This window comes from Eptesicus fuscus, chromosome 7 (assembly GCF_027574615.1).
Source record: "Eptesicus fuscus isolate TK198812 chromosome 7, DD_ASM_mEF_20220401, whole genome shotgun sequence".
NCBI classification, from domain to species: Eukaryota; Metazoa; Chordata; class Mammalia; order Chiroptera; family Vespertilionidae; genus Eptesicus; species Eptesicus fuscus.
The window spans coordinates 103,316,233-103,330,860 of NC_072479.1; the positions used below are offsets into that span (position 1 = coordinate 103,316,233).

Genomic DNA, 14,628 nt, shown 5'->3' on the forward strand with positions numbered 1-14,628 from the left:
TTTATTTAGATGTGAATAAGATATGCCCAGTAACATGACATGTAGTAAGATAGAGATGTACCCAAAGTTTTCTTCTTCCCCCACATGCATTTTGATGGGGAGCAGAAAGGGAAGTAACATTCTAAAGTTAAGTGGTTAAGCCCTAGCCAGTTTTGCTCAGTGGATAGAGCATCGGCCTGCGGACCAAAGGGTCCCGGGTTCAATTCTGGTCAAGGGCAAGTACCTTTGGTTGCAGGCTCCTCCCCGGCCCAGGCCCTAGTGGGGCTCATGCAGGAGGCAACCAATTGATGTGTTTCTCTCACATCGATGTTTCTGTCTGTCTTTTCCTCTCTCTTACACTCTCCCTAAAAAAATATAAATAGTTAAATGGTTAAGAGTAATTGTATTTTTAATAAGGCTCTAGATAAAATACTTACCTAAGGTTATGTTAATTAATAGTGATAGTGATAATGGTAACATTATGATGTGCTGATGTTTGCACCTAGTAATTCAAACCCAAGCAGGTTCCAGAGCCAATGTACTTAACCACTATGCAATGGTACCTTCCTATTTTTTTTATTAAAAGAACATTTTTATTGATTGATTGATTGATTGATTTTTAGAGAGAGTGAGGAAGGGAGAGAGAGAAAAAAACATCCACTTGTCCACTTGTTATTCACTTATTTATGCATTCATTGTTTGATTCTTGTATGTACCCTAACTGGGGATTGAACCTGCAACCTTGGCATATCAGGACAATATCTAACCAACTGTGCTACCTGGCCAGAGTGCAATGGCACCTTTCTTAAGCCAATGTGAGTTCATTTGAAACATTTAGATGCTGTTTCTTTTTTTTTTTTTTTTTTTTTCTTAATCCTCACTGGAGGATATTTTTCCATTGATTTTTAGAGAGAGGGAGAGACACATCGATGTGAGAGACACATGGATTGGTTGCCTCCTGCATGCACCCCGACCAGGGCCAGGGAACCTGCAACCAAGGTATGTGCCCTTGACCAGAATCGAACCTGGGACCCTTCACTCTGCAGGCCCAATGCTCTATCCACTGAGTTACACCGGCTAGGGCTAGGTGCCGTTTCTTATGAGAAGGAACCAGAGAGGATTAGTCTCTTTTAAATTAGAGCTTTTAAAACCTATTCTATGTATATAAAAGCCTAAGCCACCGGCCGATATGCTGACCGTCTGGTCGCTATGATGTGCACTGACCACCAGGGAGTAGACGCTCAATGCAGGAGCTGCCAAGCTGCCATGACTTGGCAGCTGCGGTTCTTAGGTAACACACCCAGAACCAGAGAGGAGGGAGCCCGATTCCGGAACCCCTCAGGGGATGTGGGAGAGCCAGTTTTGGCCCAATCCCCACAGGCCAGGCTGAGGAACCCCACCCGTGCACGAATCCATGCTCCAGGCCTCTAGTATATATATAACATGAAAGGCACAAAGGGCTCAAGTTAAAAGAAGAAACAACTGACAATCCAGGGGTCACCGACTTTGACCTATTTTGCTTTTTTTCCAGGATGGGGAAATGGTGCTGCTGGATGGAGGTTGTGAATCTTCTTGCTATGTGAGTGACATCACCCGTACCTGGCCTGTCAATGGCAGGTACGTCTTCTACAGATCCCACTGCTTCTCTGGAGTGTGGTTATATTTGGAGTAAATGGCTAACGAGACAGACAGGTCCCCTTTAGCTCAGGTTAACTGCCTTTGCAAAGCTCCTGATTTTTTCTTTTTAATATTTTTTTATTGATTTCAGAGAGGAAGGGAGAGGGGAGAGAGAGACAGAAACAACAATGATGAGAAAGAATCATTGATCGTTGCCTCCTGTACACGCCACGCTGGGGACCAAGCCTGCAACCCGGGCATGTGCCCTGACCAGGGAATTGAACCGTGACCTCCTGGTTCATAGGTTGACACTCAACCCCTGAGCTACGCCTGCTGGGTGCTCCTGATTATTTTTTTAAGACTGTTTAGTCATCATCACAGGATCAGGCACCTAGAAACACCTAGTTAACCCTTTGCACTCGCTTGCTTTTTTCTCAATTCCTTTATTCTAATGCTAACCGTGTCGAGTCACACTCGACATCCGAGTGCAAAAGGTTAACATTCACACACATACATGTATGTGTATATATATGTATGTAGGTTGGTAGGTAGATTGATTGATAATGATTGATGCATTTAAGGAATTGACTCACGCATTTGTAGGGCAGGCTGGAAACTCACGCAAAAGTTGATGTTGCAGTCTTGAGGCAGAATTCTTTCTCCAGTATACAAGGCAGTTCTGGCATTTGAATTCATTTAGTATAGAGTACCTTATGGCCCATGTTTCAGCCAACCAACCAAATAAACTGTTGGCGCCTTTTTGAACCCTTGAGCTATAACATTGAATCCAGAATCTCTGCTTTGTGGATATACACTGAGTGGCCAGATTATTATGATCTCTGAATGCATAATAATCTGGCCACTCAGTGTGTGTGTGTGTGTGTGTGTGTGTGTGTGTATATTAGAGGCCCAGTGCATGAATTCGTGCATGGGTGGGATCTGGCCAGCCTGACCAGGGGGAGGGGACATGGTCGGTTGACTGGCCTGCCTGCTGGTCAAACTCCTGGTCAAGGGGACAATTTGCATATTAGCCTTTTATTATATAGGATATACACTGAGTGGCCAGATTATTATGCGTTCAGAGATCATAATAATCTGGCCACTCAGTGTATATCAATAAATTCATCCTGATCTAACTTTGTGTTCCTTCCAATTATCCCACATATTACTATCCATTTCCACACATATTCTCAGATTTTTATCTATATAAGTAGGAAAAATCATGCAGTTCTCTTTGGATTATCATGCACTTCCTTGTGGGTCACACTTTGTACCTAACCTTTTGGGGCCTGCTAGGAGTACAATCTAGTTAAAAGTCCAGAGGCAAGTACCAAGGCAACTATCTAAGGGGAGAACCTGTAGGTTCTCAGTCCAAACTAGATTAGTCTCAGATGGTGGTAGAAGGGCTGCTTCTGCCAGCAAAGAAGACTCAACAGAATTTAGGGGGTCAGTGTCCCTAGCTTCATCAGGATCGTTCAGAATTGCACAGCTCAGATTTGTGCATTCCAGTGTGTAAAATTTACATTTAAAAAAACTTTAAAAATATGTACTAGTACTGTGGTGGCATGGAGTATGGGTATAAACATAATGTTGATAAATTTGAACCTGGCAGTTGGGTATGTAGGTGTTCATTATAGCATTATATTTTTATACTTAAATATTAGCAGACATTGAGATTGTATCTATCCTCCTATATAATAAAAGGGTAATATGCAAATCAACCAAACGGCAGAATGACTAGTCGCTATGATGCGCACTGACCACCAGGGGGCAGACGCTCAATGCAGAAGCTGCCCCCTGATAGTCAGTGTGCTCCCACAGTGGGAGCGCCACTCAGCCAGAAGCCAGGCTCATGGCTAGCGAACGCAGCGGCGGTGGTGGGAGCTTCTCCCACCTCCGTGGCAGCGCTAAGGATGTCTGACTGCAGGGAGCGGGCCTAAGCTGTTGGTCATCCCCTGAGGGCTCCCGGACTGCGAGAGGGCACAGGCCGGGCTGAGGGCTCCCCCCCCCCCCAAGTGCACCAATTTCGTGCACCGGGCCTCTAGTTATAATTATAAAAAAGCATTTTATAAAAAAAAAAAAAAAGCATTATAGCGAACATTTTTGTACATATAGCTTTTTTTGTATTTCAATTATTTTCTTAGGATGGATTCTTAGAGCAGAATTACAAGCTCAGATTTTATGAGCATCTTTGAAGGCCTATGACTTCATTGGCTGTCTTACTTTATGGGAGTGTAAAATAGTACATGGAACTACATATCATATGCCACCCCATTTTAATTTTTCCCCATCTTTCCTCATGATTGCTGAAGAAATTATTATTCCAAGGACACCTAGAAACTAGTAAATTACTAGTAACCGAAGTATTGACTAGTTTATCCCATGACATGGCTTTGCCTCTAAGAAATAGGTCCCTAAGCTTTTTTTTTTTAATGGTAAAAAATGGAAAGGATCAAGAATGACCTGGTCTGCCGAAACCGGTTTGGCTCAGTGGATAGAGCATCGGTCTGCGGACTGAAAAGGTCCCAGGTTCGATTCCGGTCAAGGGCATGTACATTGGTTGCAGGCACATCCCCGGTAGGGGGTGTGCAGGAGGCAGCTGGTCGATGTTTCTCTCTCATTGATGTTTCTAGCTCTCTATCCTTCTCCCTTCCTCTCTGTAAAAAAAATCAATTAAAAAAAAAAAAAAAAAGAATGACCTGGTCTGGCCCTCTGACTGCATTCAGGGCTGGGTGCCTCCTCTAGCCTCACCTCATGTATGTCTGCTGACTGTCTGAAGGACTGTTTCTGCCCCAGTTTGAAGGGTTATTGCTCTTCCTGTTGAGCATCTAGGGTATGATTAAGGTCCTGTCAGTAATGCTATGTTGGTATGATTAAACATCTACAGTGCCTCATCATCATCGCCTGGGAGTTTTTCTAATGAAACTGAGAAGCAACTGTTAAACAAAACATAATCACACAGCTGAACATTTTTTGCTTGCTTTTTTGAAAGAAAGGGTTTATTGGGCCATGCTGCTAGCCAGCGAAGGACCAGATCCCGGGGCATGAAGTCTAACCACTAGCAGCAGGGTTTGGTGGAGAAGGCAATATGTTCGCCATCCTAGAGTTGACGGGCGCTTTTACACATTATGTTTTGGGGGAGAAAGATGTAAGTTGTTTTGAAAGAACTTACATTGGCTATAGATAAGGGTTGGGGGGGATGCAGGAGGGCGTTTTAGGATAGGAGCACAGTCTGGAAAAAGAAATATTTACTTCTTTTGATTGGTTGCAGGCAGCAGCCCTGAAAGTTCATGCACATGCTGGCTGCCTTGGTGGCTGGTGGTCAGCTCATAGACCCTGGGAGCTGATTCAGAGCTCTAACATGCATCCAAATATGAGCGGTCTTTGTTAGTTGGCACGATGCTGTTAACTGGTTAACTATTCCTGTCCCTTCCTCTCACTCTCCCACTACTGTAATTTGATTTATAACATCTCAGAATTATTTTCTTGTCACAAACTTCCTGCAACATCAGTCAGTTCCAAATTTGCGATCTTTGGTTTTCCTGTCCGCAGGTTTACGGCACCTCAAGCAGAACTCTACGAAGCTGTTCTAGAGATCCAGAGAGATTGTCTGACCCTCTGCTCCCCCGGAACAAGCTTGGAAAACATCTACAGCATGATGCTGACCCTCATAGGGCAGAAGCTTAAAGAGTTGGGGTTCCTGAAGAACATTAAGGAAAATAATGCCTTCAGGGTACCGCACTTCTTTTGACTCACTTCTCAAGAACACCTTACATGCTGCTCGGTTTTTATGGAAAGCTAATTAGATTTAGAAATGGTCTTTGTGATTCTTCATCTATAAAAGGGATTTACATTGAACCGGGATTACAACAAAGGGAGACAGTTCTTAATTCTCCCAGAAGGTGGCAGCACATTCTGGTTCATTACATACTGCATAGTGCGCAACTAGCTCAGTCGTCAGAAGACATAAAATGAAGTCTGGTGCAGAGGGTGGAAAAGGACACAAAAAGGAGGAGAGGTTAACTCTTGATTCTTTTGGGGTAATTTTGAAAAGGTAGAGGTCGAAGGGGAGGGTGTTTGTTGCTTCAGTGACACTGTTGAGACTTTAACAGTATCCTCAAGGGCATGTCTTTAGTGAATTTCATCTGCATCCAAATGTAATGGTATTCAGTAAAAATGTAAAGCCTCGGCTTTAAATTAAAATGCCGGGTGGTCAAGCCAAACAGACCATTAAGGCATCGCCCAACTCCAAGGTTAGGCTGCCAGGGTTTCTTTTATCGATAGGAAAGAAGCTATAAATTCCTCCTGCTCAGGCCAGCAAATCTTTAATTAATGGATAGAAACATCCAGGCCAGTAAATGCCTAGTAATTGCAGTGTTATTTGATGTTTCAGCCTGCTCCACAAGTTGCTGTGAGATACTTGGGGTCTCCAGAGCAGACTTCCTGAGAGGGATGTGTGAAGGTTGAAAAGAGAACTATTCTAACATAATCACCCTCCTTCAAGAAAAGAGATTTTCATTAGCCCCAGTCATTACTGGGCTTACCCAAGTCGGCGTGTGTGTAGTATATTAAATACTGGGAATGGAAATGTGGATTAGTTAGAATGCATCGGTAGAATTTCATTTGAGAGGTGGCAGTGATCAGGTCTCTTAGTCAGTAGCCTAGGGACAGATTAAACATAGTGGCAGATCCGTGGGGGAGCTGTTAACACCTATCTCGCTGACTTATACATGCCTGACTTCCCCTCAAGGGGCCATTGCTCTAATAATACTGTGGCAATTACCTTTTCCAGGCTGCTCGCAAATACTGCCCTCACCACGTTGGCCATTACCTGGGGATGGATGTCCATGACACTCCAGACATGCCCCGTTCCCTCCCTCTACAGCCCGGCATGGTGATCACCGTGGAGCCAGGTAAGGGGATAGGGAGCATTAGCAGCCTCTAACCCCTTGGGACACGTAATAGTGTCAGGTAGAAAGGTAAACACCATGGTGAGAGTGAAGATTGATATGGCAGGAGTCAGTTTTAAATACTGATGCTGTTTTTATAATGAAAACAGATCTCATTCTTAGAATTCAAGTGTTTTTATCTCTAAATTAAGTAATTATAGCTGGGACAAGTCTTTCACACCACCCTTTGAATCCAGGTAAACGTTACTCTCTGGCCTTGCATACCACTTAGTCCAGTCTAGTCAGTACGTGGGTGCTTCCTTAGACTTTGACTACAAAATTCTTTGCTGACCTTTTCTTTTTATCACGGAGAAGAAGGTGAATCTGTCTGACTTCATGATTAGAGAGGGTACCTTGGGCTCTTAGAATTTTCCAAATGTTTATTAAAGTTTTTTTATTTTTTTTACTTTACATTTATGGCTTATTGAGAGGGCTTATTTGAGTATTTCTACAGCTTCTGGTTGTTCAGGCCAATCTAAATAAGTGATATTTAAATATGTTTTCAAATACCTTATGTCTTTATTTTAGCAAAGTTCCCTTTTTCCAGGGGACTATTAGGCAAAGAAAGAATACATTTATATAATCTACTGGTTCCCAGAATATGCTGACATACTCACAGTTTAAGTAACTTCAGTGGCCTGCTTGAGCCACTAGAATATGACAGAATCATGATCAGCATTACCATATGGAGCCTGTAGTCTACTATCCTATATAATAAAAAGGTAATATGTAAATAGACCGAATGGCAGAACAACCAATCAAAGTGTAATATGCTAATGATATGCTAAGGCTGCTCAACCACTTTCTATGACATGCACTGACCACCAGGGGGCAGACAGTCGACCGGTCGACCAGTCACTATGGCGTGCACTGACCACCAGGGAGCAGATGCTCTGACTGGTAGGTTAGCTTGCTATTGGGGTCCAGCCGATTGGGACTGAGCGAGATGGGCCAGACACACCTTGGTGTCCCTCCCCGGCCTGATCATGCACCGGTGGGGTCTCTCAGCCTGGCCTGCTCCCTCTTACAATCCAGGACCCCAGAGAGCTGGTTTCAGCCCGATCCCGCAGGCCACTCCCCATGGGAGGATGCCAAACACAGGGCTCATGGCTGGCAAGCGCTGCTGCAGCAGAGCAAGCCTCTCCTAGTCGGGACTGATTGGGCACAAGCCCGTGGCAGGCACAGTGGGGCCGGGATGAGTGGGAGCGGCAGGTAGGAGCTGCAGGTGGCATTGGACTGCGGGTTTCGGCCCGAGCCTTACAGGCCACCCAGAGGGACCCCACACATGCACGAATTCGTGCACTGGGCCTCTAGTACAAAATAACTATAATAATAGTTATAATAATGATAGTCAACATTTATTTTAAAAAAACAAAAACATTTATTGACCATTATACTAGACACTTTTATCTGTATTATCTCATTTAATCTCCATGACTCTAGGTCAGTGGTTGGCAAACTCATTAGTCAAGAGCCAAATATCAACAGCACAACGATTGAAATTTCTTTTGAGAGCCAAATTTTTTAAACTTAAACGATATAGGTAGGTACATTGTTATTAACTTAATTAGGGTACTCCTAAGTTGGCCTTTGCTAAAAACTCAAGGGGCCAAAGAGCCGCTTATGGCTCACGAGCCGCAGTTTACCGACCACTGCTCTAGGTGGATACTGTTAAGATTCTAGCTTTACAGATGGATTGTAACACAGAGAGGTTAACTTACTTGCCCCAAATCATCCAGTTACTGCCATTTATGAACAGCACATTCTTTTTCCTACTTCTCAGGCATTTATATTCCAGAGGATGACAGAGATGCCCCAGAGAAGTTTCGTGGTCTTGGTGTACGGATTGAGGATGATGTAGTGGTGACGCAGGACTCACCTCTCATCCTTTCTGCAGATTGTCCCAAAGAGATCAGCGACATCGAGCAGATCTGCAGCAGGGCCTCTTGACCCTCATTGCAGCCCACATGCACCTCAGGTTCCAGGGTGTGCACTGGCATCTGTGCACCTGAGCTTTCTGAGTGCTGTCTGTGTGGGTACGTTTATGTGTGTGTTTCACTTGGGAGTGTGGGACCTGTATGAATGTATGTAATTGTGTGTGTGGTCTTTTCTTTGTTTTAAGTAACTAGAAATCTGGAAAATTGAATTTTGGACTGTATGTTACTGCAACTTGACATTAATTCTATAGAATTAATGGCCCAGGCAAGTTTAACTTTTAAACAGAAAGGTAGATCTTGGTTACATATGTTCATGCATTCCAGTTAACACATTTAACTATACAGAACATCTCTCTTCTCCAGGTCTTTTCCTTGCAGTGCTTTTGCTCAGATCCAGTTAATATCATAAGGTATTTGTATGATGCTTATATTACACTAAAAACCAGTGATTGTGTGAGGCGGCCCGTGTATGCCTTTCATGCTGGTGCCGACCTATTGCAGAGCCTGCACAACTACCGGAGCCACGTGAGCCTTGTGGGCACGGGGGTCCGGCAGTCCCGCCCTTCAGCCACCCTCCAGACTCCAGCAACAGTGTATCGAACAAAACAGCTCTGAGCCTTTCTTGCTACTAGGGCCTGGAAAGTATTTAGATTCTTGATAAGGAAGGACATGGAAGAGAAAGAAAAGTATATATGTGTCTGCTACAGATCCAGACCTCCATCCATCTGTTCTCAATCTAAAGATGAATCCTGTCCTAGACACCCATGCTTCCTGTATAGATTCTTAGTGCGCTGCTCCTCATAGCACATCCTTGAAGCTGCTGCCCTAGCCAAGGGCAGATCCTCTACTTACCCAGTTAAAGTGGGCACCCAGTTTTCAGAGAGCTACCCTTGTTATCGTTCTGTGATTTCTTCTAGTGCTAACAAAAACAAAATATGCCTATGCCACCAAGTGCCTAGAAACAGCCTAAGGTCCTTTTCTTTCTCCGATGTTAGCACTGGAAGCGTCATATTTCTCTCAACCCAACATTGGACACAGTTATGCAAGAACTCGGTTGTACAAGTTTGCAAAGTGAACAGGGCTAGATTATTGCAAATGGTTTATTTGAGACCTTCTGTCAAAAAGGGAAGCTTTTAAGAACTAGTGTGTCCCCCTCTTAAACTTGGGTATGAGCCCAAAACGTATAAAACATGCTGATTGTGGAAGTATAAATTTGAGGGTTTTTAAGAAAATATTTGTATTAGCAAAGCACAGGCTCAGGGATTAACACTCCCTGCAGTGATACAGGCTTGCCTGTCTTATCCCAAGGTGCAGAGCTCACAGCAGACAGATAGTGGCTTCATCAGGAGACAAAGATAATATTATAAACCAAAGTGATGGAGATCGTGTCCTGACAGCATCATCCACAAGTGCTTGCTTTGCTCACCGTATCTCAGCAGCTGTGGGAAGGATGGCTGCACAGCTGGAGTCATCATCCCGTGCCTGCCCTCCCGCCAACCTCTCAGTCCTGTGCTCCTTTCCAGAAGAAGCGGACTTGGAACGAATCCGCAGCGTGGCCTCTCACCCCAGGGCCTCTGTGGCCCTCACGGCCCGTGGGTTGGGTTTCTTTTGTTCATTCACCATCCTGAGAGGAGGTCTTTCCTTTTCCTGTAAATCATTTTCTGTGGTCTTCACCGTTTTAGCTCAACACTTAGGCAGCCTTTATGTACTGCAGCATACTTGGACATGAAACACTCCTTCCAGTTAGATTCCAGTGACACTGTGCAGGTGTTATGAGTAGTCAGAATGGCTGTTGTGGAGTCCCTGATCCAAGAATATTGTCCTTTGAGTCCCAGATGAACCACCGCAGCTAAACATTTGATTCAGAGTATCGGAACCATCACGAGATGACATAGTGAACATCTCAGAGCAGCGTCTTAGGGGCTGTCGGATAGATCCAGGATCTGTGAGCAGATAATCGTGCACAGTGCAGGAACTTCATCCATTCTTCGCCACACCACAGATATGCCCCACATTTCCCTTCATGAAGTATAATAAATACTTAATATATATACACCAGGCTCTCTCCTATAATGAAAACTTTAATTTTTAAAAATCTTTCAGCCCTAGCCAGTTTGGGTCAGTGGATAGAGCATTGACCTGCGGACTGAAGGGTCCCAGGTTCGATTCCGGTCAAGGGCACATGCCAGGTTGCAGGCTCGATCCCCAGTAGAGGGGTGTGCAGGAGGCAGCCAATCAATGATTCTCTCTCATCATTGATGTTTCTACCTATCTCTCCCTCTCCCTTCCTCTCTGAAATCAATAAAAATATAACAAAACAAAAAATCTTTTAAATGTTCCACTGGGATTTTTCTCCCTGAACTGAATAGATGAGATTGGATCTTTAACAATACCATCTAAATGAAGGAAGCATAGCTAGTTCTCTCTGCCGCATACTTTGTTGTTTTTTATTAATCCTCACCTCAGGATATTTTTCCCATTGATTCTTAGAGTGGAAGGGAGGGAAAGGGGGAGAGAGAGAGAAACATTGATGTGAGAGAGACACATTGATTAGTTGTCTCCTGCACACACCTTGACCTGGGCTGGCCGGGTCCGGGCCTGCAACCTAGGTATATGCCCTTAAATGGGAATTGAACCCAGACCCTTCTGTACCCAGACCAACACTCCAACCCTGAGCCAAACCGGCCAGAGCTGCCGCATACGCATACTTTTTTTTTTCTTGTGCCGCATACTTTTATGTGTTTATTTCAGGCATTACTTACTATTACCCCCAAAATCAGGAAATGGACTGTGGAGTAAGAATTCACCCTTCCCATAGTCATAACATCCAAGTTAGAAAGTTACTTCTGATGGTGACTCTTAAGTTCTTGGTGTGGGTCTTCTTTCAAAACATTATTTTCTTACTGATTTTTATAAGGTCGGAAAGAGAAAACTCCTAACTAACATAGACATTATATCTCAATTGAGTTTAAGATCCATGAAACAGCCCTGCTGGGTGGCTCAGTTAGTTGGAATGTCATCCCGTACATCAAAAAAATAGGGTTGCAGTTCCATTCTCGGTCAGGGCACATATCTAGATTGCAAGTTGATCCCCAATTGGGGCATGTACAGGAGGCAACTGATCTATGTTTCTCCCTCCCTCCCTTTTTCTCTCTCTCAAATCAATAAAAACATCTCGGGTGAAAAAATCCATGAAACAAGTTAAATTCTCAGATAAAGACATCGTAACTAATTAAATAGAAAAACTGAGTTAAAAAATATTTTTTAAACTTATGTAACCAATGCCCTCTTGAGCTTTCTTAGTAGTAGATTACAAATCTGATGCATGAGATCTGCTTCTCCCTCTCCTGTACCCATGCCAGAGATCACAAGTAAAGCATAGTGTCTGTCCCATCGGCCCATATGTGACCTCAGTCCTTTTTAGCACAGTTTCCAACAGTTGCTACCAATAAAACCATTGGATTAAGACCCTCTCTGCCATCCCCCCACTGGCATATAATAGATGACAATGTGACTGTGTGTGTGTTGGAAACTGAGTGACAATGTGACTTGTTTGTGCATGTATGTATTGGCCCAGGATGGTGGCAGCATGTGCTTGGAAGAGGTTTTTATGGTTTAGTTAATTTTTTAAATTTAAGCTGTTAGGGTTAAGTTTTAAGCCTGGGCAAATATGCTTCAAGGTAAAGTGTTTTATGCCCTTAATAAAATGAGGAAGTGAATACATCATGAAACCCTATCGTTACAGCAGAATTCCGTTGTCGCAAAGCTTCTGGGTTCTCCTGGCTGCTCTTCTGACCTCTGCCTCTGTCACGGAGGAGCTTGGGGTGAGCATCACTGATGTTCGGATCAGGGGTCCCCATGAACTCAAGGCCTCTTGGGGTGTGCTCATGAGGATCTAAGAGAACTGTAGTCTTTGTGAGCATTTCTTAATGCTTTGTATGACTTTTGTGCAATTATATAAATTCGATTTGGATAAAACGCTGTTACTTTTAAGGCCCTTGCCATTGAAAATAGTTATCTCATTCCCCAACAAGGGAAAAGTATTTGTTACTGCCATTTAAAAAATAAATCATAAAACAATAAAAATGTATGGCGCACATGTGTGTTATTTTCAAATCTAGAGTTTACTGCTTTAACTTGGAGAATATTTTTATTTACAAAATATTTTATTTTACAGAGTGTTCATTAACTTCTGTCACACAATCATGATAGCTCCCGGCCGGCATGGCTCAGTGGTTGAGCATCAACCTATGAACCAGGAGGTCATGGTTTGATTCCCAGTCAGGGCACATGCCTGGGTTGCGGGCTCCATTCCCAGAGTGGGGCGTGCAGGAGACAGCCAATCAATGATTCTCTCATCCTTGATGTTTCTCTCTTTTTCCCTCTCCCTATCTCTCTGAAATCAATAAAAATATATTTTAATAAAATCATTACAAAGCAGTGAGTATCATGTCATAACAGAGTTACAGGGATGACACGAAGGAGGAAGGATGGGCTCCATTTGTGAAGGGAGTCGAGCCCATTGGTCAGAGAAGATACCCCATGAGTTTTATAATGAATTTGCCCACACGTTATAGCACTTTCATTTATACTTTATTATCTCACTTATGCTTATGTTGAGTCTGTGAGCCACGTCACTAACCTCATTGTACAGATGAGGAAAATGGGCTCCCTGAGCATGCGACTCACCCAACGTCATATCGTAAGTAGATCTGGATGGAATTCAGTTTCTTGAACTTGAAACTGATTTGTAAACCTAACACTCACTGAACTCTCATTAGGTCATCAGAGTGCATTATCTCATTTAATCTGTGCAGCAGCAATTCTTATCACTCCTTATTTTTATTTATTTACTTTAAAGTATGTTTTTATTGATTTCAGAGAGGAAGGGGGAGAGAGAGAGAAACATCAATGATAAGAGAATCATTGATCAGGCATATGCCCTGACTGGGAATCGAACCATGACCACCTGATTCATAGGTTGATGCTCAACCACTGAGCCATGCAGGCCGGGCTCACACCTTGTTTTATAAATGAGGAAAGCAATACTTTCAGAAGTTCAAGTAATTTGTCCAAGCCAGGATTTGAACTGAACTACAGCTCAGCACCTGAGCCCTGAACAGCCCTGCTGCACTGTGCTATTTCCCACCTTCTGCAAGTGAGCACTCCAATTTTCAGAGATCCTGACTGCCATGGTGCAGCTGGTGTCAGACACACCTGGGTTAGAATCCCTCCTTGGCCATGTACCAGCTCTCTCACCTTAAGATAATTTTCTTAACTTTCTCTTACCTGCATGTTCCTCGCTTATAGAATAGGAATCATATGTATTTGGCTCATAGCATCTCCACCTTTTCTTTGATTTTGCATTTAACCCAATATATCATCATTACTGTTGTCTGCCTTTATCTGTAGGACATAAGCTACGTGAGGAGAGTCTAGGACTATCTGTACACATCTTGTTCACCATTGTAACTCCTACATGCAGGACCAGGCCTGGCACATGGTAGGTACCCAATAAATATCCTATATAATAAAAGCCTAATATTCTAAGTGTCTGGTCATCTGTTCATCTGTTCAACCAATCAAAGCGTAATATGCAAATGATATGCTAAGGCCACTCAACTGCTTGCTATGACTTGCACTGACCACCAAGGGGCAGATGCTCCGACCAGTAGGTTAGCTTGCTGCTGGGGTCTGGACAATTAGGACTGAGCAAGATGGGCCGGACATGCCCTGGAGCCCTCCTGCGGTCCCTCCCTGGCCCTGATCATGGGTCGGTCAACCAAAGACCATCCTACCTAATAAAAGGCTAATATGCAAATCGATCAAACGGAGGAATGACTGGTCGCTATGATGCACACTGCCCACCAGGGGGCAGACGTTCAAAGCAATAGCTGCCCCCAGGTGGTCAGTGTGCTCCCACGGGGGGAGCACCGCTCAGCCAGAAGCCTGGCTCACCTCCGTGGCAGGGCTAAGGATGTCCATTGGACCTCCCCAAAGGGCTCCTGGACTGCAAGAGGGCGCAAGCCTGGCTGAGGGACCCCCCTCCAAGTGCATGAATTTCATGCACTGGGCCTCTAGTCTGTTCAATAAACAACTCATCCCAGAGGATGGAAAAGTTCCTTCTTTCCCAGCTTCATTAGATA

At 43.9% G+C, this 14,628-nt stretch overlaps 1 protein-coding gene across 5 annotated transcripts in view; it reads left to right on the forward strand.

The window, feature by feature from the left end:
• XPNPEP3 (X-prolyl aminopeptidase 3) overlaps nucleotides 1-14,628 on the forward strand; it is a 45,186-nt gene that overhangs the window by 29,178 nt on the left and 1,380 nt on the right. For 2 of the 5 annotated variants that reach the window (XM_054719556.1, XM_054719560.1), the window contains 5 exons: nucleotides 1,511-1,596; nucleotides 5,149-5,329; nucleotides 6,389-6,509; nucleotides 8,329-8,581; nucleotides 12,228-12,561. In XM_054719556.1, the coding sequence (XP_054575531.1) occupies nucleotides 1,511-1,596; nucleotides 5,149-5,329; nucleotides 6,389-6,509; nucleotides 8,329-8,495 (555 nt within the window). In that variant the 3' untranslated portion in view covers nucleotides 8,496-8,581; nucleotides 12,228-12,561. Of the gene's footprint in view, nucleotides 1-1,510; nucleotides 1,597-5,148; nucleotides 5,330-6,388; nucleotides 6,510-8,328; nucleotides 8,582-12,227; nucleotides 12,562-13,894; nucleotides 14,027-14,628 lie in introns of those variants that run through there. The other 3 variants (XM_054719559.1, XM_054719558.1, XM_054719557.1) reach the window with 3 other exon arrangements.